This window comes from Sinocyclocheilus rhinocerous, unplaced genomic scaffold (assembly GCF_001515625.1).
Source record: "Sinocyclocheilus rhinocerous isolate Xijiao unplaced genomic scaffold, SAMN03320098_v1.1 scaffold1565, whole genome shotgun sequence".
Classification (NCBI taxonomy): Eukaryota; Metazoa; Chordata; class Actinopteri; order Cypriniformes; family Cyprinidae; genus Sinocyclocheilus; species Sinocyclocheilus rhinocerous.
This window is the reverse complement of record NW_015655464.1, coordinates 171,242-192,219: the sequence shown is the minus strand read 5'-3', so window position 1 is coordinate 192,219 and position 20,978 is coordinate 171,242. Positions and strand designations below refer to the sequence as shown.

Below are 20,978 nucleotides of genomic sequence, written 5' to 3'. Positions count from 1 at the left end.
TAATAACAATTAATTATGCATAATTACATGCAAGTAACCCTAAGCCAAACCCTAATCTTAGCCATACAGTAAGTACATGTAGTTAATTAATATTACTCAGTACTTAAATGTATAATTACACTGTAACAAGGACACCTTAAAATAAAGTGTAACCTTAAAATATTTTTAAATTAAATACACTTAATTACAAAGTGTGATTATTTATACATTTTAATACAGCCCCACCAGTGTTGTAGGTCTTACCATACCAGCATGGTAGGTCAGATGTCTCAGAGACGTGATTTTGAGTGTTGTATCTTATGTTTGGTCATTAAACACCATGGCAACTCCAACTGCTGAGTCAACATCTTTTCCGTAAACTACAGGAAATGGAAACACTCTACTTCCTGTTGCAGAACTGTGTTACATGACAGTGCGCTACCACTGCCAATAATACACCTCACCCCAGCAGCCTGCAGGCTCTGAGGGGGCATCATAGTGGCCATGTTTTCAATAATGCCCCTGCACACAGCCCGAGTCACATGACCCAGAGAGAGGTTAGAGGGCGAGATTTGGGAGACACTGGCACTGGAGGTGGGGTCATGCCGCTCTCCTAGCAGCACTGTGGTCACGGTTAGGTCAGTGTTAGGCTGTGCCAGAGCAGACTGGATCAGCTGGGAGTAGATTGTGGACTCATTTACTTCCAATCCTATAACATAAAACAATAAATACATTATTAAGATGAGAATACACCTGAGGACCAAAAACGAAGACTATTTTAGTGTTTCTATTTAAAAGCATAAATTAACACCCTACAATAGGGCTGCACGATTATGACAAAAATCACAATTGTTGATTATTCCCTTGAAATTGTAATTGTGATTATTAATTACGATTATCACAATTTACAATGAATGATGTTTATACCATTGTTTGAAGCAACTGCATGCCATATTTTTATATGAAAATAAACAAGCTGAAAACACTAACTGAAATTTTTTTATTGCTTTTCCATAGTATTAAGCTTCAAATGTCAACTACACATTGCATTGGTTTCTTCTTTAAATAATAAAAAAAGTAAAAAATATGCATGGTATTATAATGGTATACTAAAACTAAAATTAAAATAATTGAAAAACCCTTAAGATAACCTGTAGAAAAAAAAAACACATCTTAAGCACGCAGAATAACATAAGTGGACTTTGAACAATTAATTGCCGCTTTGAACGATTGAGTAATTGTTGCATCCACAATTGTAATCGCAATTAGAAATTGTATTAATTGTGCAACCCTACCCTACAATATAAAAAGGCACACTTTATTTTTAAACAATAATAAATTTAGAAATGTAACAATTGTTGATTTACCAAATTCTTTCATCCACAAGTCCAGCATTCTGACAAAGATGGCCATGACATTGCCTCCATTAAGTGATGCGGCCACTGCCAGGTAGGAGCCGTGGAAGTATGGGAAATAAGCAACAGGAGAGAGGGGGTCTGGAGAATTTGGAGGGCTGAACTCTGCAGGCATGCCAAACGTCAGCTGGGCTGAAGTGCTCATATTCAGCACTAGTGATTTAACATATGTCACAATTAATTTGTGCATGATATGCCTTATGTACACTACCATTCAAAAGTTTGGAGTCGGTGACATGTTTTAAATAAATACCAAGGCTTTATTTATTTGATCAAATGTACAGTTAAAAAAAGTAATATTGTGAATTTTTTTTGCGATTTAAAAGAACCGTTTTCTATTATAATTAGTGCTGTCAAACTATTAATCGCGATTAATCGCATCCAAAATACGTTTTTGTTTACATAATATATGTGTGTGTATTGTGTATATTTATTATGTATATATAAAACATAAGTTTTTATTTACATAATATATGTGTATTGTGTATATTTATTATGTATATATAAATACACACACATACAGCATATATTTTGAAAATATTTACCTATATTTACATGTATATATTTATATTAATATAATTTATATCATATATAAATATATTTAATATATAAACGTAGCATATTTTTCTTAAATATATACATACATGTGTGTGTATTTATATATACATAATAAATATACACAGTACACACACATATATTATGTAAACAAAAACTTTTATTTTGGATACGATTAATCGCGATAATTATAATATATTTTAAAATGTAATTTAATCCTGTGAAGACACAGCTGAATTTTCAGCATTAGAAATCAGCTTCAAATCAGTCTAATATGCTGATTTGGTGCTCAAGAAACATTTCTTATTATTTTCAAAGCTGAAAACAGTTACAATGTACAATGCATCAGGAAATACAGCTAAATGTATTTGTGTACAGGAAACAGATTTTTTTTTTCTGTGAAGTAGAAATGTGTTGAAATATTAAATCTAAACCATCTTTAAATAGCGGATAAAACCTTTAGCAAAATGTGTTAAATTTTTATGCCTGAACAAAGACAAAATCAAGAAAATAAGAAAACTAATTAGGTTTACAAATTTAAAATACCATACAGTCCTCTTTTTACACAATCCATTGCGCTTTGGTGAAGAATTCGGTTCTGAACTACAAACATGAATAAAAAGCGTTAAAAAACTGGCAGATGTGCGCGACCGATGGTTAAGTAGAGATGATTATATAAAGGGGTTTGAGTTACTAATAATCAACATTTAACCCGGTTATCTGTGTTATATTTCATCTGCAACAACAATGTTGTGAACTTTTATAAACATCCGTTTGGCCATTAACTTTTAAATGCATTATTATGCAAAACATATGAGCAGAGTTCTCTGCATAAAGACTAGGGTTGGGTATTGTTTGGGTTTTTTTCGATACCGGTGCCAAATCGATACTTTTAAAACGGTTCCGGTGCCTGAACCAATACTTATAAAAAAATAAAAAATAAAAATTCCCCAAAAAATGATGGATTGGCCATTAGCACTATAAACACATGATGTTCTGTGTTATTCAAGCCATCTCTGGTATTTTCATAATAATTAAGTATATTTATAATCCATTGCTAATCGATGTATTCTTTTTAAAGTAGCCTATAGAACATATTTTATGCCTTATTCTGTGACAAGAAGCCTCATCAGATCACAAAAGGTAGCATTTGACTGGTGTTGTGGAGTAAAAAGGTTATAATGTTCTCTTTTGTTGGACAACAGGTTTAAAAATGTGAATACAAGGGAAGTTTAGCTTTAGGCATTATAATTTAAGCATGTTTAGCTTAGTTAACGGAAGGCTACCTGCTGCAGACAGAGCAAGTGTAATTACTGCATTCACGCGCTCCTCGGATGCTCTCATTTCCCGAGTTGTGCTTTTAAGTCAGAATGTAAAAACAACATGGACACTCTCGTTACTTTCGGAGAACCAGAGGACAAATATTTCAATCGATCGCTCAGGCATGGCACCGAAATCTGCGTTCTGATTCGGTTCTAGTACATACCGGTTACATAGGTATCAGTGCCATATTGGTACCGGGTTTCGGTACCCAACCCTAATAAAGACCCACGGCTGCCAGATCAATGTGCTACTTCTCTCTCTGATACGGTAGGATGTTAAATGAAATGAAATGTGGAGGATGTTAACTGTGACAAGATGATTGACAGGCCGGTTTACAAGTGACAGGGAGCGTGTAACTGCAACAGAGCAGTCCGTTAAAGACGCAATTGTATGATGTGATAGTATGTCTCAAAACTTGCCTACTCTTCTACTACATACTCAAAAGTGTGTACTTTTTCTTCATCAACGGAGTACATACTTTAAGGGCATAGTATAAGTAGAAAAATTGGGACACAGCATAAATGTGCTCATCGCAATCACATAACATCTCCACCGGGAGGTTAAACTAGTAAACACAAACTGACCTCAGGATGAGTATATACTGATTGTTGTTTGTAGCTGAGCTGATATAACTACAACAGTCTGACTGTGGGTCACTGATATTTAGAAAACATAACATGCAGTTTGCAAAGCTAAAAAAGAGGCATCTAATCCACACTATACCTGCATCTCCTTTGTCAGTCATGCAGGAGTAGACACTACAGGAAGTCTCCCAGCGCCGCCCCGACAGCTGTGTGAGCAGGGATGCCGTACCACTCAGAAGAAGTGTGACCAGCCACAGCTCCGGACTCCACCACGACAGGCAAGAGCTGCACAGGGAAACCTGCATCCTTCAGACTGGAGGACATATGATCACACAGTCTGTTCATGCTAACACAGTAATTCATTTCAACACAGAGAAACTGTAATAATATTAAACATCATAGATTATTTAGAATTCCCATGTCAAGACTAAAGGCCCGTTCACACCAAAGATGATAACTATTGATAACTACAGGGGTTGGACAAAATAATGTGAACAACTAGGAAATTGACAATATTTTATTATTAAGGTGTTTCACCACCGTTTGCCTTTAATACAGACTCCAACCTTATTAGAATAGATGTATATGTCTGAATAGTCTCCAGCTGAATGTCGTCTATCAGAACATCTGCCAGCTGATTTAGAGATGTTAAAGGAGAGAATCTGCTTTTCACGTATCTCTCTAAATCTGCCCACAGTGGTTTGATAATCTTCACGTCAGGTGATTGAGGTGCCTGGGTAGATGTTGAAGTTCATTTTGGTGCTCCAGTTGTCTAGGTTTCATGACTATGACACAAACTTTTTTGTATTTTAGCATTAGTGTCTGTGAATAAAGTTTTAGCAATTGCAGCTCTTTCATGGATGTTGGCTTTGTAAAGTTCTCTATGATCTGTTTTTTTGTGGAAACAGGGTGCTTAAGGTGAATATTGAGGTTTGCTGTCACTTTGCTGCAATAATCCTTCTTAGTGTTTGATGGACCCAGTCATTCACTTTTGTTTTTTGCCCACTATTCTTCTTCACTGATAAAGTCTTGCCATGCTTTGTGTACTCGGTCATAAAGACTGTTGTTCTTAAAACACCCAACAACTGGGCCATTAAGTTCTTCAGACACTCCTGCTAAACAGGATCCCATGAAGTCCGACATGTCACCCATTTCACGCACAGCATATACTAGACACTGCTGAACAACTAGTACTACACTGATTTACAAACTAGAAAATATAGACAACAAAAAGATTAATCACAATGTTTGCTTTTTCACTGTAGCCTACACAAATTATATTAACCCCTAAAATAGAGGGTGTTCACATTATTTTGTCCAACCCCTGTAGTTATCAATAGTTATCATCTTTGGTGTGAACGGGCCTTTAGTCTTGACATGGGAATTCTAAATAATCTATGATGTTTAATATTATTACAGTTTCTCTGTGTTGAAATGAATTACTGTGTTAGCATGAACAGACTGTGTGATCATATGTCCTCCAGTCTGAAGGATGCAGGTTTCCCTGTGCAGCTCTTGCCTGTCGTGGTGGAGTCCGGAGCTGTGGCTGGTCACACTTCCTCTGAGTGGTACGGCATCCCTGCTCACACAGCGGTCGGGGCGGCGCTGGGAGACTTCCTGTAGTGTCTACTCCTGCATGACTGACAAAGGAGATGCAGGTATAGTGTGGATTAGATGCCTCTTTTTTAGCTTTGCAAACTGCATGTTATGTTTTCTAAATATCAGTGACCCACAGTCAGACTGTTGTAGTTATATCAGCTCAGCTACAAACAACAATCAGTATATACTCATCCTGAGGTCAGTTTGTGTTTACTAGTTTAACCTCCCGGTGGAGATGTTATGTGATTGCGATGAGCACATTTATGCTGTGTCCCAATTTTTCTACTTATACTATGCCCTTAAAGTATGTACTCCGTTGATGAAGAAAAAGTACACACTTTTGAGTATGTAGTAGAAGAGTAGGCAAGTTTTGAGACATACTATCACATCATACAATTGCGTCTTTAACGGACTGCTCTGTTGCAGTTACACGCTCCCTGTCACTTGTAAACCAATCTGGTTTGGGGAAGGAAAACAGGAAGTCAGCCCTGCAGCGCCCATCCTGCCAGGTGATCAGCTGACTGACGTCTTTAGGAATTAATCTAATGATTTCATCTTCACTCAGCCATTCACAGCCTAACAGAGAGATGGATGAGAGTATAATTATTGATACCATCCCAATTATTTATTCATGATTAAAGATGAGTGCCTTCACCACAGTGCCACACCACAATGCAAGAAGCATCAAACATGCTTTCAGTAGTTGTTCAATGTTAACCTGATTTAGATTTCCACAACACAATGCCATGCATTTGTCCACATACTCCAATGCACTTGACTTTTTTCAGCTTGTCTTTAGGTAAAGCATCCATGCATTGGTCCAGAGCGGCGATTATTAGTGCAGGATCCTGCTCTTTTGCCTATTATCAACAATAAATTAAAAGTGTGTTTCAAAAAGCACATTAAACAACACTCACAAAAAGTGCCACACATATACTGGGTAGATTACTTACAAAGTCTGTTATTACATTATGAAAATTGTAATTAGTAACGTAATTTATTACATTGCACATTTATTCAATTCAATTCAATTCAAGTTTATTTGTACAGCGCTTTTCACGATACAAACCATTGCAAAGCAACTTTACAGCAAATTAAGTTTCTACAATATTTAGTGGTAGCTTATCAGTGGTGACTGTCAGTCAATGTACATATGGCAGAAATGTACAGAAAAATCAATTAAAGACGTAATCAAACAGACGATGAACACTATTAACAGCAATTATATGGGGTGGAGTTATATTTAATAGACCTGAGAAACATTGTTACTGTACTGAAAGAGTTCAGTAAATGTGCTTTGAATGAGGCTGCATTATGCACAGTCTGAATTTAAAACTGAAGCAAAAATGGAAGATTTGAAATGGGTCTGTAATCTGCTAGTTCACTAGGATCTAGTTGTGGTTTCTTAATAAGAGGCTTAATAACCGCCAGCTTGAATGGTTTTGGGACGTCACCTAAAGACAACGACGAGTTAATAATATTGAGAAGCGGTTCTTCTGCTACAGGTAACAACTCTTTCAGTAATTTAGTGGGTACAGGATCTAACAGGCATGTTGTTGGTTCAGATAATATAATCTGATTACTTTTAGATTACTTTTAACCTAACTCGTTTAACACATTGATTTAAATAGGATAATCTTGTTCCATATTGATATAAACATTCAAAGAGAAAGAAAATTGATCAACATTAGGGTTTCCCAAACATGTTCGTGAAGGAACTGCAGGGGGTTTGTAAGTTGTTAAAAGTTAATTATTAATTATAAAATGTAAATATAACTTTAAAAAAAAATGAGAGAGAGAGAGGATAATTTCTCAGTATGGTGTATCTTTTGACTGCCACCGCTTTAATCAAAGTGCTGTTACCTACATGTGTGTCTGAGGTGCTGCTGATATCAGAGTTTGTAGGGAAACTGCTACTATCTGTGACTGTCTTTGACTGCGCGTCCAGCAGCACGACTTTGACTGACGTGGTTCCCAGATCCATGCCGAGAACAAAGCCAGCAGAACAACTGAGTGAAGCCGCCATGATCTCTGAAGAAAGCACTATTTTTGTGCAGTCGGAGGCAAATATGCGCAGTATATGTCATATAACTGCACCGAAAATAAACTGCTCTAAATAATACCGAGTTTCTAGCTGTCCACGATTCGAGTTAGCGATGAACGAATCGTTCTTGATTTGAATCTTTTGAATATGTTGAACCGGATCACACTGTTAAACTGTTTTGAATGATTCATTTAAAGTCCCCCTGTAGTCAAATATTTTATCCCTTTAAACTTATCTATGATCATCAAAATTACATATTTAAATGTTTTTTCTTGTGACTACACGTGTCAAGCCTCTGCTTCCTTAAGCTGCTGCCCCGTGGCTGCGAAGTCTGGAACTGTCTTAACTCTGACCAACCTGTTCTCCAGTTGTGTGCTCTTACCAAGCTGCCCTATTGTTTGGACTGTGTTCCTTCCTCACCTATCTTGTGCTGTGATTTTGTTAATAAATATCATTTATTTCTGGTGATTTCTGGTAGCCAATGTTGATATTTGAAAACACCAAAACAAACACGGCCCTACCCCAAAAGGGTCTTGCCCCTATTTTGATAGCTCCGCCCCACATATACGTACGCAACCCAGGCAACGATTCGTTCTGTGAAACAAAGCAAAACCAATGTTACACCGTGTCTATGGACGTGAGCGGCGCGGCGCAACAAATCCTGACAGAAAACTGCTGCCGGGTTCTATTTATGACGTGCTGACACACATTTCAAATGGTTTTCAACGGTCGTTTTATCGCGTCCAGTGTAGGCAGACTTTAGTTGTTGTAGACACGGTGTTACTCACCTATTGAGAAGAAACAAAGCAACCTCTGCGTCCGATCGCAGGCCTCCGCTCCTTGAGTTCTCTCCAGCGCTGGAAAGCTGATCCGATATTTACACGGGTCCTACTTCTTGCCTTATCGTTCCGCAGACGTTTTCCTCTTTTGTTTTTTTATCCGCCATCTCTATCTTTCTGTCGCTCGGCTCGGCTAATGTCCGTCCCATGCACTGAACGCGCTCTCCTCCACATCACGAGTAGACACGCCCCTTATTGCTGATTGGCTACTAGTTTGTTTTGCGATTCGGCCCGAATCAGTTTTCTAAAGTGTTTTTGAAAAATCACATACCCTGCCTTTAAGGAGAAAATAGTCAACAATGGTGTTGATTCATAGATTGGCACATGGTTTGTCTAAAAACATATTAAAAACACCACATAGACAAATAAACAACATAAAAACTTGATTTTCACTACAGGGGGACTTTAAGAATCGGACTGAATAATTAGCTTGGTTCGGTCGAACCGAAAGCTGATAAACACCCTTATTTATAAGACTTAATAATAAGAAAAATAAAAAGTATTATATGTTGTATTTAGTTCAGTAATAACAGTTATTATTTAACAGTTCAGAGAATATAAAAACCAACAATAATAATACAGAATAATTATATAAAACAAACAAACAAACAAAAAGCTGATATTTGGGCAGTTACATGAAATGTCAGCAAACATGCAATGATATAATATTACGCCCTGACACAAAAGAATCACTACTGAGTTCAATCGGTTCTTTGAAGTGAACAGTTTGAAAAGAACCGATTCTTGCAAATGATTCTTACTTTCGACCACCGTTTTTTGAGCCTTCGCCGATCCCGTAGAGTGAGTGAAAGGTAAATAGAATAAGCAAATATTAAAAATGTAATGTTGCTCAGAATTATACACACAAATGTGTATTAATATATATATTATTATATGAAATTAAGTACAAGTTGGTCATGAAGATTAAATAAAAAAAATAGAATTCGAGTTTCATTAAAAGTCCCATAATGCTTAGCGAGAAAATGGCTGACCGAGAATGACACACGCTGTATTTTTCTAATTAATACATTCCTCATAGAAATATAGACTTAAACACGTAGCTTGTGATGTTTGGGTGTTTAATGTAAACGATGCTTTCTTGAATCACGGAGGCAGAAGTTTGATTTGTGTTTATCATTGTCTTGATCCTAACGGTAAGTGGAGGAGGGCATTAACGTCAGTAATGTATGATGTTTCAGCCGGCTTCATGTGATGATCTGTGTTTCACATCTCTTCTGCTTTGTCTCTCAGCGTGTTTTTAACATCACAACATGGCCACGGTAGCAACTAAACGCGAGGGACCGCAGTTCATCGGCGAGGTGGCCGTCAGAGGAAACAACGCTGTGCTCGACTACTGCCGCACGTCCGTGTCCGCTCTCTCCGGCGCCACAGCGGGCGTCCTCGGCCTAACGGGACTCTACGGCTTCGTGTTTTATTTCCTTGCTTCTTTTCTGCTGTCCTTGCTCCTGATTCTCAAAGCCGGTCGCCGATGGAGCAAGTGCTTCAAATCTCGACGTCTGCTCTTCACCGGAGGCTTGGTGGGCGGCCTCTTCACTTACGTGCTGTTCTGGACTTTCCTCTACGGAATGGTGCATGTGTACTAAAGGGACTCGGACAGTACAGCAGCCGTGTAGATGTACAACAGTGTGATGCTAGAGAAGATGCCTCCGGGCAGAGTGCTGATTGATTTTGTCCGTGAGCTTACTTGTGTTTAGCCAATAAAACGTAACATATTTTCTCAGTACTAATTGCACTGAAATTTAGATATTTAAAAATGGTGTGTTGTCATATTCTTTCCTCTTGTAATTTAATATTTTCCTAATGCTTATTCCAGGGCAGGGCTGGGTTTGGATTTAGTAGAGCAGCCCAACAGATATGCTTTCTCTGTGAACTCCAGGCATCAATCAGTTTTATTTCAGATATTTTGATGAAAATAAATCATTAACCTCATGGATTAAATTGTGTGGTTTCTTAAAGTACATGGTGTTAAATGATAGTTATTTATAGTAGGCTACTCATCCTTTATCACCTGAAATTTTTAATATTTTATTGTATACTGCATGTGAATAGTCTGCCTATTGTTAGTGTGGTGTTCAGTATGTAAGTGCTCAAGCTCCAGGGTGTTTTACGAATTATAACTCTTGAATTTCTGTAGTGTCATTTGAATCAAATAATCTGCTTGATGATTTTTTAAATTCAGACTGTGAACAGGTACAGTCATATTTATGTGTCCTCAGTGCTTAAACCCCACAATTGTGTCGCTCTCAGTAGTGAAAACTACAAGTTTTCTAAAGAATCAATTTGTAGTCCAGTTATTGCAAGCATTCCAGTATAGATATTTACAGTTCCGTGCAAATGTTTGGAATTGGTAGTTTTTTAATGTTACTGAAATACTGACCAAGGCTGCATTTATTTTAGCAAAAATACAGTAAAAACAGTAATATTTTGAGATATTACAATTAAAATATATTTTTTATTTATATATTTTAAAATGTAATTTACTCCTGTGATAGCTACGCCATATTTTCAGCAGCCATTACTCCATTCGTCAGTGTCACATGATCCTTCAGAAATCATACTATGCTGATTTAGTGCTCAAGAAATATTTCTTATTAATGTTGAAAATAGTCTGTCCACATTATACATTTACAAAATTCAAAAGAACCGCATTCATTTGAAATAGAGTTCTTTTGTAACATTCTAAATGTTTCTACCTGATCAATTTAATGCATTCTTGCTGAACAATTAAAAAATAAAAAACTTACTGACCCCAAACTGTTGAATGGTAGTGTAGATCATTTAAATTTTTTTGTTTTTTTTTTGTTTTCACATTTATTCAAAATGAAAGGAATGCAGTGACCCAAGCATTTTTCGTAAAATATTTTAACATTTATTCAACCTTGGTTTGACAATGTTTTGGTGTCAGGCCAAATTTATAATAAATAATTTAGTTATCTTATTGCAAATCCTTTGTAAAAAAAAAAAAATCAAAAATCCATTGCTATTCAAAACGCTAGGAGAGCACTACATCGCTGGCAGTATTCCTCTTTGGTATGACTGAGCATAGACCCGCTATAATACCTTTCATACATCCACAGTAAATCCAATGGGATTCAGCATCAAAAAATCCTCTATTGGTTGCGTGGTGTTCTCAGGGTGGAAACAGGTGAAATGTTTTTCTGCTTTTCTGTAGCGTGCTGAGTCCTGAATGACACTGTGCCCTGTGGCTTTCTCTCAGGACTGTGGGTTTTGAGTGCTGAGCCTGTGGGCTGGATCTGTCTCTCTGGGTTGTTATTGGGCTGACATGACACTGATGTCAATGGCTGCATCTCTGTTGCCTGTTTCTCCTCTCTCTTGTGTCGCCCATCTTGGCGATGATGACCGTGATGTCTTACATGCTTTCTCTCTCTGTGCTTTCCAGATTTCTTTCTGTGGGTGCAAATAGTATTCATAGAAACCATGAAAATAACGATCCACTGCATCTTTCTAATCTTCCAAGTAAACTTTTTTAAGAAGTCGACGACACAATAGCCACTTACTTTGTGACTGCCTCAAATTTTGTCTCTCGGTAGAAGGAGCTTTTGCTCATCATGTAGAGCAGAATCATGTCACAGACAAAAACCCCCTGTGGAATGAGATCAACACCAATCACACAAGTCTCGGAAAGATTTTGTTTTGTGCGTTTTATACTTCAACTATTAGTGACACCTGTAATTAGCTTATATACTCACAGCACCCATTAAAGCAAGTCCAGAGCCAATATTGATCACTGTAGGAATGATACTGAATCTCCCAGCCTAGAAAACAGATAAACACCATATTTTTACTATTTCACCATGACTGTAATGATAGGAATCTCTAAGAATTCTCAATAAAGTGTGTATTATCTCTTACCTTTCCATTAACTAATATATCAAACCGAATGCCATACACTTTAAATAGAATCCGATAGGGTTGACCTGCTGCATCATTGTAGTATCGAGCAAATCTTGATAAAGAGAGAAACATGTCAGCCAATGTAATGATACTATTTCAATCAGAACTAAATGCTTAAAAAAAAAAGTAAAGGTTTAAGCAATTTTGGTGTAATACTGCACATAAAATGCGATTATGGAAAACTAGCCACTCAGAAATGCTCTCTGTCAATGAGTACGTTTACATGGACAACAATACTCCGATTTTAATACGATTAAGACAATACTCTGATTTTTGAGATTACCTTAATCCGGCTAAAGTCATAATCGAAGTAAACAGAAATCGAATTAAGACGTGGAGTATTCCTATTTTAGTCGCATTACTGAAGTGCAGTATGACCCCTTTAATCACATTATTACCGTCGTGTAGGACATTTCGCCGCATTTTGCGACAGGATACACACACGGCAGTGGTCAACCGTTTGACGGCAAATAAAAGAGCTTCAACACCGCTGTCGTCTGTATGCACCTACAAATAATTAACTGCACTTGAAGCTTTCATAAAATTAAAAATGAAACACCCAAAACTACATGGCATCATCGCGAAGACGTAATGACGTGTGCCATTAATCAAACTATGTACTATAACATGTAAAACGGGAACATGAAAGGAATATTCTAAAAGCAACTCATGTAAACACCATAATCATAATATTGGCTTATTTAGAATAAGGTAAATAATTAGATTACTGATGTCCATGTAAACGTAGTCAATGAGTCATTTTGCACATTCAGGTTTGCTGGCATGTTTTAGTGGATGGAGTTTTGAAGAAAGCATGTGTGCTTAGCAAAGTTTTAAAAAAAAACAGCTGAAATCAAATACTTTTGTTATATATTTTGTTATATGAACTAAAATCGATAAATCAGAGCAATACCTGAAGTTGTAACCCGAAGTGACAGAGTTCTGTGAATTTTTAGAGGAATCTAAGCGTGTGAAGCTATATTCAGGGTTACATTGAGATTCATCTTTATCCAAATCACAATTCCACTCGATTCCAACTCCAATTGAACCACCCTGTGTGTGTATATAGAAAGAAAGGAAAACAATGATATCAGTTAATAAAATTACTCTCTGCATCAAATATAGGGCGTCATGATAGTCCTCTGCAGTTTTGGGAGTTAATTGTTCCAATCTCATTGTTCCAAGTCTTATAAAGGCTTTTTAAAATTATTTTTTAAAAATCAGTGTCTTTTGAGTCTTTTGCTAAAAAATAATGGCATACAGTGCAAACTTGTTTTCCTTTTTTTTTTAAATTAATGTCAATTTGTATGATATTTTGTTATTTTTGAATTATATGCAGACACATAAGACATTCACACACTTATAAGTGTCCAAATACTTTTTGGGGTGCCTGGATCAGCCTTTTATTATTTTTTGCATGAGCATCTTTTTTAAAAGAATCCCCAAATCATACACTAAAAAAGATCCCTGTCTCAATGTGGACAAGAAATCTCTCTTTGCTTATACGTTGAGCTGTAGCTTGGACGTCAACTACCAGTGCGTTTACAATGGTGGAGACTTTGTTTTAACTTGTCATGTCATTTGAAGCACTTGCCTTTGTTGCCAAATCCTGGAAACTGTATCCAGTCCAGTTAATCACATCTCCCACAAGAAAGATGGGACAATAGGGATGATGGTCCTTGTCATATCTGCACGTCTTCAGATATGTGCTGTTGGTGGTAGGCAGGACGTTCGATCTTCAAGTGAGGGAAAGAAAAGTAGGAGGAGTATCTGAAACAGCTCATAGCATTTGCTTAATCTACAATGTGATGACTTTGCAAAGATCATGCCAGTAAGGACAAAGGAACAACTGTCAGTGAAACAGGCAAGGCACTGGACATCAAGACTGTAAGTCTCAGTGCTGTGCTGGTATAAATAGAGATGAGTAAGCGTCAGATATTCAGAGCAGCTTGTGGTGTGTTGTGCTGTGCCATCAGTATCCAAGTATCCACGCTTCATTATGTGCAAGCAAGTCTGCTCTTTCACACCCCTACATGACGGTAGATTTAGAGATTGATCTCTAAACTTTGTATATAGCATATGTTTAGCATTTGTTTTTTTGGTATGTTGCTTTGTAATGACTTGGCGAGTGAATTAATCTATTTCTGAGAGAAATAAAAAAGCAATTACAGCATGGTAGTGCTCAGTTTAGATTTGTTAGTGTGCTCATTTAAAAGGATTGTACTGGCTTTTTAAATAACAGCTTGCCAGACACTGTATTTAAGCCACGGAAATTATCCTGTCTATGCACTTGTGAGTGGCCTATGAACTTTATTATTCTGCAGGAGTTTGAAATGACAACAGAACATCCTGTGCTGACACAGAAACAAACCAGTTCAAATGCAGCATGAAAAACATCCAAACAAGAAAGACGGGGTTGGGGGGGGGAACTAAAGTCACATGTGTATGATACTAGATACTAAGTCAGCTGGTGTCCATATCACACAAGCTAGAATTGCTAGATATGATCTACAGATTTTATGAGGAAAGGTTTTAGCAGCAGCATCCTGTGGGGGTGAGGAGGTTTTATGCATTTTATAGTTGCTCCACCTAAAACCCTGGTGCTTTGCAAAGTAAATAACATGCAAAATATTAAGCTGTAGAAAACCTAGTTGAAAAGCTTAAATAAGACTACTGCAGGTTAGTTCAGTTCTATCATGAAGTGATGGGTATAAACAATAAACATATTACAAGCTTCAATCACTTATTAGGTCACTAAATGCATTTGAAACAAGTCACAGCCCATTGCATATGTGACCCTGTACTCCAAAACCAGTCTTAAGTGTCAATTTTTCAAAATTGAGATTTATACATAATCTGAAAGCTGAATAAATAAGCTTTCCATTGATGTATGGTGTGTTAGGATAGGACGATATTTGGTAGAGATGCAACTATTTGAAAATCTGGAATCTGAGGGTGCAAAAAAATCGAAATATTGAGAAAATCGCCTTTAAAGTTGTCCAAATGAAGTCCTTAGCAATGCATATTACTAATCAAAAATTACGTTTTGATATATTTATGGTAGGAAATTTACAAAATATCTTCATGGAACATGATCTTTACTTAATATCCTAATGATTTTTGGCATAAAAGAAAAATCTATAATTTTGACCCATACAATGTATTTTGGGCTATTGCTACAAATATACCCCAGCGACTTAAGACTGGTTTTGTGGTCCAGGGTCACATATATGTCTGAACATACTTTAGTTTTAGAAAAGTGAGAACATTTGTTCTATAGGCTCCAATACATAAAATAAACACACTGACTTACTTGGAGAAGGCAAATTTTGGAAACTTGATGAAATTCTTTACATAGATTGTGAAGTTTTCTGCATTTGACAGCAAGGGCTCCCTGTTGCAACATTTGAAACATTAAAGGTACAACACCAACATGTTTTTTTCCCCCTTCAAATAGTTGTATATAGGCATGAAGAGCGAATGATATTGTAAATAAAGTGAGGTGGATGTACTGCAACTGAACATGAATTGAAAGGAATTGGTACAAAACAGTTTTCTTACGATGTTGTCTGGCCATGCTCAACAGGGCACCAGGCATGAATCTCACACGTTCCTGTGTCGTTTATACAGCGGCCTGCCTTCACTCCTGAATAAACAACAATAAAATGTATAGTCCCTTTAAGGCTCAGGAATTTAAACATGCCAGTGGGTCATAGTTTAACACAATGTAACAACTTTTTTTTTTAACAAGAATCTTGCACTTTCACAGAGGTTTTCCTTTTAAATAACTTCAGGTGTGCAGTTATAAGGGAACAAAAGGCTTGGTATTTCATTTAGGTTTTGTGCTTACCATGGCCTGCTATGACAGTTTCCCCTTCCACACATTCATTGTCATAATTACATAAACCATCTGGTACTTTAGGACTCTGAAATAAGTAGAAGAACCAAACACATACAACAAACTCAGTGGTTAAAATGTACAGAGACGTTCAGAGAGAAAACAGCGCTCTAATTGAGAGACAGTACTACTCTTTCCAACAAATGACTTATGTCTTTGGTTGCGTAATTTTTGTTGGGAATAAAAATAAAATAACAACAACCTGTCTCTTACCTCAGGGCAGTAACCCAGCCTTTGGTTGGGTGTCACTACGTAATTTGTCACAATAAAGAAGATTCTCTCCCCCTGTTTGTTCAAAAGAAATAAAGACATATTCTTGTGAAATACATTTTCAACAGCAAATTAATTGATCAGAACCCTGACATATTCTGTCTAATGTGATACTCTCTCACTTCAGTTTTTTCACCAAACCTGAACCAAGAAGCGTTTGGTTCTTTTCAGTCTTTATTTGATTAAAGCAGAAAGAAATCTTCATCCATCTAAAAAAAAATCTTTATCCTCCAAAGGCCAAAATAATGAGCTTCCAAGTCTAAAAGCTTAAAAAAAAATATATATATATAGACTTTTTAAAATTAAAATTAGACAGCTCAAAGACAGTTTTGCAGAAAGCATTAGGGCACTGAGTGTGGCTTCTGTTTGATTAGAATACATTCTAATCCAAAGTATAAATGGTGAAATAAACATTATAAATAACTGTTTATAAATAAATATTTATTTATTAATATAAATAAATAAACATGAAAAACTTAACATAAATATTCCTATATCAATCACCAACTGTAAGAGCAAAATTATGTCCAAAAAACAGCTGTTCATTTAGAGGACTACCAATATTGTGATAACTGAAAACAGATGTTCCATTGTGTAACATAATTAACACATTAAATGATTAGAGTTCAAATTCTTAGCAAAAGATGTGTATATCATGACATTATCTGTAGGTATATCCATAATCCAATAAATAAAACAGAGATTTTGAGAAAGGTTGTTAACAGATGGTTTTCAAATATACTGCGTCCAAATATACAGGAAAGACGTGAGTTTACTTGTGGGGGAATGACATAGTCCTCTGCACCCCATAACTGCAGACCATAATGAGAGCTGTTGGTGAGATCTACACCCTTGAGTTTAGTGATCACAGAACTCTGGATGGCTTCCTCAGTCTCCTGATAGCCTTTCTTCCAAAGAAAAACCCACCTTTAAGAAGACGCACAAGCAAAATAAACAGTGTGAGAAACAACTTACAATGTGAAAAGTATAAAAAGACATTTTATTGGTTATTTTAGAGTATAAAGAAGAGGATCTGTGCGTGAGATATAGAGAGCAATGCTGTAAGTCACATGTCCTATATACAGTATGGTCAACACACCCTGAAGGACGTTATAACCTATAGATACATTTAAGTTCTATAACAGTTATTTCTTGTAAAGGGCAAGTATTAAACCGCTTTAAATGGCAATTATAAAATCAGGCTGGCGCTTTTTTGTGTAGCATTTGGCCACAGCACATGTGATCCAGGTCATCTTACATTCAGCAGCTTTTGGTTTCATGGTGTATGAATCTCAAACAGCATGTGAAACAATTAAGAAACTGTATTATTAAGGTTTTGTATGGTTCTGGTACATATATAGTCTAAATGGAGATTACAAATCTGAATCAAAACAAAGGTCTTTTTCACTACATGCTAAATTTAAACCGAGCCCCAGCAGGTCAAACAGTGCAGGGACACTGCAATGCTGTAGGTCTTTGCCTTGATATAAATAACATTCGAGACATGGTGCTTTACATGTCGGCTTACATTCGGTTTGCTGAAATTCATAGTAACCATTTTTTAAATAAACAAACACTTGACGACCTTTTATAATATGTAACGTTACTTTGAAGATTCAGTCTTCTAAATAGCCTACTGACAGATCCCGCTCGTTCACCTCAACGTCTTGATATTATAGAGAAAGCACAAGGCACCTACCCGATCAGATATCCAATCAACCCCAGCTGAAAGAGTCTGAACAGAACTCCGACCTTTTTGTTTTTAGCGATGACAAATTTCTCGGTCTTGTAATCGAGTAGAGACAAGAAAAAGTTACCCCAGGTCCGAGCCATGCTCCTGTGTAACTGACCGCCTCGAAGCAGCTGTCAACTGCTCTGCGCAGACGGTGGTGTAGCCGGTTCTTCCCTCTAAATGTTTTGTCAAAAAAATTTGCCTTTTGATTTCTCAAATTTCTGCTTGTGTTCCGGAAATATTTATTTATTATGACAATATTACTTTCATTGATTCAACTGCTGATGCGAGCAGTAGATAAGGGATTAAGCTGTTTTAAAGACAAAACAAAAGCAACGTCTCAGAGACTAGAGCTGTAATTTGTTCAGCGGAGTAATTTTTAATGGCGAGAACACTTCACAATAAAGTAAAGTGAAGTGAAGTGAAGCCAAGACTCTCATTAGGGCCACTTTATTAGCATTAGTTAATACAGGTATCATGTACTAAACTAGGTTTATGTCAATTCCAATTGATACTAATACATTTTACGTTTAAAATTAAGATTAGTGAATTAACATTAGATCATGTAGGTATTACGGATTATGAATGAACAATAAGCAGTCAGTTCTAGTAGTCTTATGTCCAGGCTGCCGCGCGTTTTGATAAGTGAATTTCCAAGACTTCCACGACCTTTCCAGTCGTTACAGGATTAGGATTTATTTTTAGATATTTTATAACGATTGCTGGGCAGATTTAAATTTAAAACGGTTATAATTATTTGTATCACGTTTTAAGATTTTTTTTTTTTATCATTGCTTTAGGTGTTCCCGAATGTATAGGCTATATAAACTAACACTAAAAATAGTACAGCCTGACCAGTGTAACTAGACCAACAAAGGCAAATAATTTCTTAACGTCTCATGTAAAGTTTCATTAGAATTTCATTCGCGTTACAAGAACAGACACTTGGTGGCACCCTCTTACCATTTTTAAACTTATAGCAGCAGCACCTGAACAGGCCATCACAGATTCCACCGAAATAGATTTTCATCCCAAGGTTCTTACCAACCAAATATGGAGTATTAACAAATTAGGCAACTGCCATGTAGCTTTTAAATTGAAAATTTTAAAAAGACATCTTAAAAATGTATCCAAGTGCTAGGATCCAAAAATTGATGGCTTAGAGACAGCCACTTCTAATTTAATTAAATTTGACATCAGTACAACTTGCATGGTCCCGTTTGCATCTAACAGCATAATCTGAGCTTTGTTTTCTATTTGAGAATAAACCAATGTCCTATTTCATTCATTTTAATTTTTACCAGATCTTTTATTAGTAGTTGTACACGAAGACAAGGAAACAAATCACAATCTTACATTTCAATGCTTTTATTTTGTCATTTTGAACAAAAACAAACAGGTGGAAAAACATAGCAAAATGTATTGGGATTCAGTAATAAAGTATGGAGAGAAGAGGGGAGAAAAGTGGTGAGTGCATGAGCAGGGGATACTGAAATAATCAAATGTCCATCCCTGATATTGTCAGTTTAAATATCTGAACCTCCCCTGAGACGCAACACCAGATGCAAGGTGGACTCTTTCTGGATGTTGTAGTCAGACAATGTGCGGCCATCTTCCAGCTGTTTGCCGGCAAAGATCAACCTCTGCTGGTCAGGGGGAATGCCTTCTTTGTCCTGGATCTTAGCCTTGACGTTCTCAATTGTGTCGCTTGGCTCAACCTCAAGGGTGATGGTCTTGCCTGTCAAGGTCTTGACGAAGATCTGCATGCCTCCCCTGAGACGCAGCACAAGATGCAAGGTGGACTCTTTCTGGATGTTGTAGTCAGACAGTGTGCGGCCATCTTCCAGCTGTTTGCCGGCAAAGATCAACCTCTGCTGGTCAGGGGGAATGCCTTCTTTGTCCTGGACCTTTGCCTTGACGTTCTCAATGGTGTCGCTTGGCTCAACCTCAAGGGTGATGGTCTTGCCTGTCAAGGTCTTGACGAAGATCTGCATGCCTCCCCTGAGACGCAGCACAAGATGCAAGGTGGACTCTTTCTGGATGTTGTAGTCAGACAATGTGCGGCCATCTTCCAGCTGTTTGCCGGCAAAGATCAACCTCTGCTGGTCAGGGGGAATGCCTTCTTTGTCCTGGACCTTTGCCTTGACGTTCTCAATGGTGTCGCTTGGCTCAACCTCAAGGGTGATGGTCTTACCAGTGAGTGTTTTGACAAAGATCTGCATCTATAAACAAATGAAGAAAAATCAGATCATCAACCATTCATAAACTAATTACTATAGGTACACATTCAATTTATAGTAGAATGCAAGAAGAGATCATAGATTAATGGTTTAAGCTTCAGAAAGATTTGAAACGCCACACAAATTTTCAAAGAAACCCACACTTGTTTCAGTGACAGCTCTATGCTGCTCTAGCAAGTTAAAGGGGTGGTTCAAAGTTTTTTTTTTTCTTCTAGGCTTGATTGGGTTTATGGGGTGCAGTCTAACATGTTAATGCTTCGTTTTTAAAAGAACGCATTATTTTTCTCATAATTTACCTTTATACCACACTGCTCTGTCCCTCTCTCTGAGAAACGCGCTGATCATTTCCTGCTTTTATGAAGCCCCGCCCGTATAAATAGGCGATGGGCTCTGATTGGTTAGCTAGCCCAGTGTGTTGTGATTGGTTGAACCGCCTCTAGTACACGTCTAACCGTCCCACCCCTCACCTCAGCAGCATGTGCTCTGGTTGTATTGTAAACAACGGCGTCGTTAATATCGCTTATCAGTTTGAGCCTGATTGAGAAGCAGAGGATATTATTGAAG

The 20,978-nt window shown here is 37.0% G+C and overlaps 4 protein-coding genes and 1 pseudogene across 4 annotated transcripts in view; 1 reads left to right on the top strand and 4 right to left on the bottom strand.

Annotated features, from left to right (window-relative positions):
• Nucleotides 1-297: 297 nt before the first annotated feature.
• Nucleotides 298-4,999, bottom strand: LOC107718346 (sedoheptulokinase-like; annotated as a pseudogene).
• An 844-nt stretch (nt 5,000-5,843) lies between these two features.
• LOC107718345 (sedoheptulokinase-like) lies at nt 5,844-7,576 on the bottom strand. Its single transcript, XM_016525391.1, has 3 exons — nt 7,323-7,576; nt 6,174-6,315; nt 5,844-6,031 (listed from the first exon to the last, which is right to left on the bottom strand). Exons 1-3 carry the CDS (start codon nt 7,479-7,481, stop codon nt 5,844-5,846), a joined length of 489 nt encoding a protein of 162 aa, XP_016380877.1. The 5' UTR covers nt 7,482-7,576.
• A 1,712-nt stretch (nt 7,577-9,288) lies between these two features.
• Nucleotides 9,289-10,612, top strand: LOC107718356 (ER membrane protein complex subunit 6-like). Its single transcript, XM_016525402.1, has 2 exons — nt 9,289-9,492; nt 9,590-10,612. Exon 2 carries the CDS (start codon nt 9,610-9,612, stop codon nt 9,940-9,942), a length of 333 nt encoding a protein of 110 aa, XP_016380888.1. The 5' UTR covers nt 9,289-9,492; nt 9,590-9,609; the 3' UTR covers nt 9,943-10,612.
• A 658-nt stretch (nt 10,613-11,270) lies between these two features.
• Nucleotides 11,271-18,927, bottom strand: LOC107718329 (P2X purinoceptor 5-like). Its single transcript, XM_016525360.1, has 12 exons — nt 18,142-18,927; nt 17,219-17,369; nt 16,386-16,457; nt 16,125-16,200; nt 15,836-15,920; nt 15,588-15,668; nt 13,869-14,010; nt 13,188-13,327; nt 12,233-12,326; nt 12,070-12,135; nt 11,878-11,963; nt 11,271-11,767 (listed from the first exon to the last, which is right to left on the bottom strand). The coding sequence occupies exons 1-12, from the start codon at nt 18,273-18,275 to the stop codon at nt 11,470-11,472; spliced, it is 1,425 nt and encodes a 474-aa protein (XP_016380846.1). The 5' UTR covers nt 18,276-18,927; the 3' UTR covers nt 11,271-11,469.
• A 660-nt stretch (nt 18,928-19,587) lies between these two features.
• Nucleotides 19,588-20,978, bottom strand: part of LOC107718330 (polyubiquitin-B) — a 6,573-nt gene continuing 5,182 nt past the window's right edge. Inside the window, exon 2 of the mRNA XM_016525361.1 lies at nt 19,588-20,396. Coding sequence (XP_016380847.1) covers nt 19,701-20,396 — 696 coding nt within the window. The 3' untranslated portion in view covers nt 19,588-19,700. The remainder of the gene's footprint in view (nt 20,397-20,978) is intronic.

Coding starts and splice junctions, on each gene's coding strand:
- LOC107718345 (XM_016525391.1), bottom strand. CDS start 7,481: ATGGCGGCTTCACTCAGTTGTTCTGCTGGCTTTGTTCTCGGCATGGAT. Junction 6,316..7,322: donor GCAGCACCTCAGACACACAT/GTAGGTAACAGC, acceptor TGTTGATAATAG/GCAAAAGAGCAGGATCCTGC. Junction 6,032..6,173: donor GTTGTGGAAATCTAAATCAG/GTTAACATTGAA, acceptor TCTCTCTGTTAG/GCTGTGAATGGCTGAGTGAA.
- LOC107718356 (XM_016525402.1), top strand. CDS start 9,610: ATGGCCACGGTAGCAACTAAACGCGAGGGACCGCAGTTCATCGGCGAG.
- LOC107718329 (XM_016525360.1), bottom strand. CDS start 18,275: ATGGCTCGGACCTGGGGTAACTTTTTCTTGTCTCTACTCGATTACAAG. Junction 17,370..18,141: donor TTGATTGGATATCTGATCGG/GTAGGTGCCTTG, acceptor GTCTTCTTAAAG/GTGGGTTTTTCTTTGGAAGA. Junction 11,964..12,069: donor GACTTGCTTTAATGGGTGCT/GTGAGTATATAA, acceptor CTCATTCCACAG/GGGGTTTTTGTCTGTGACAT.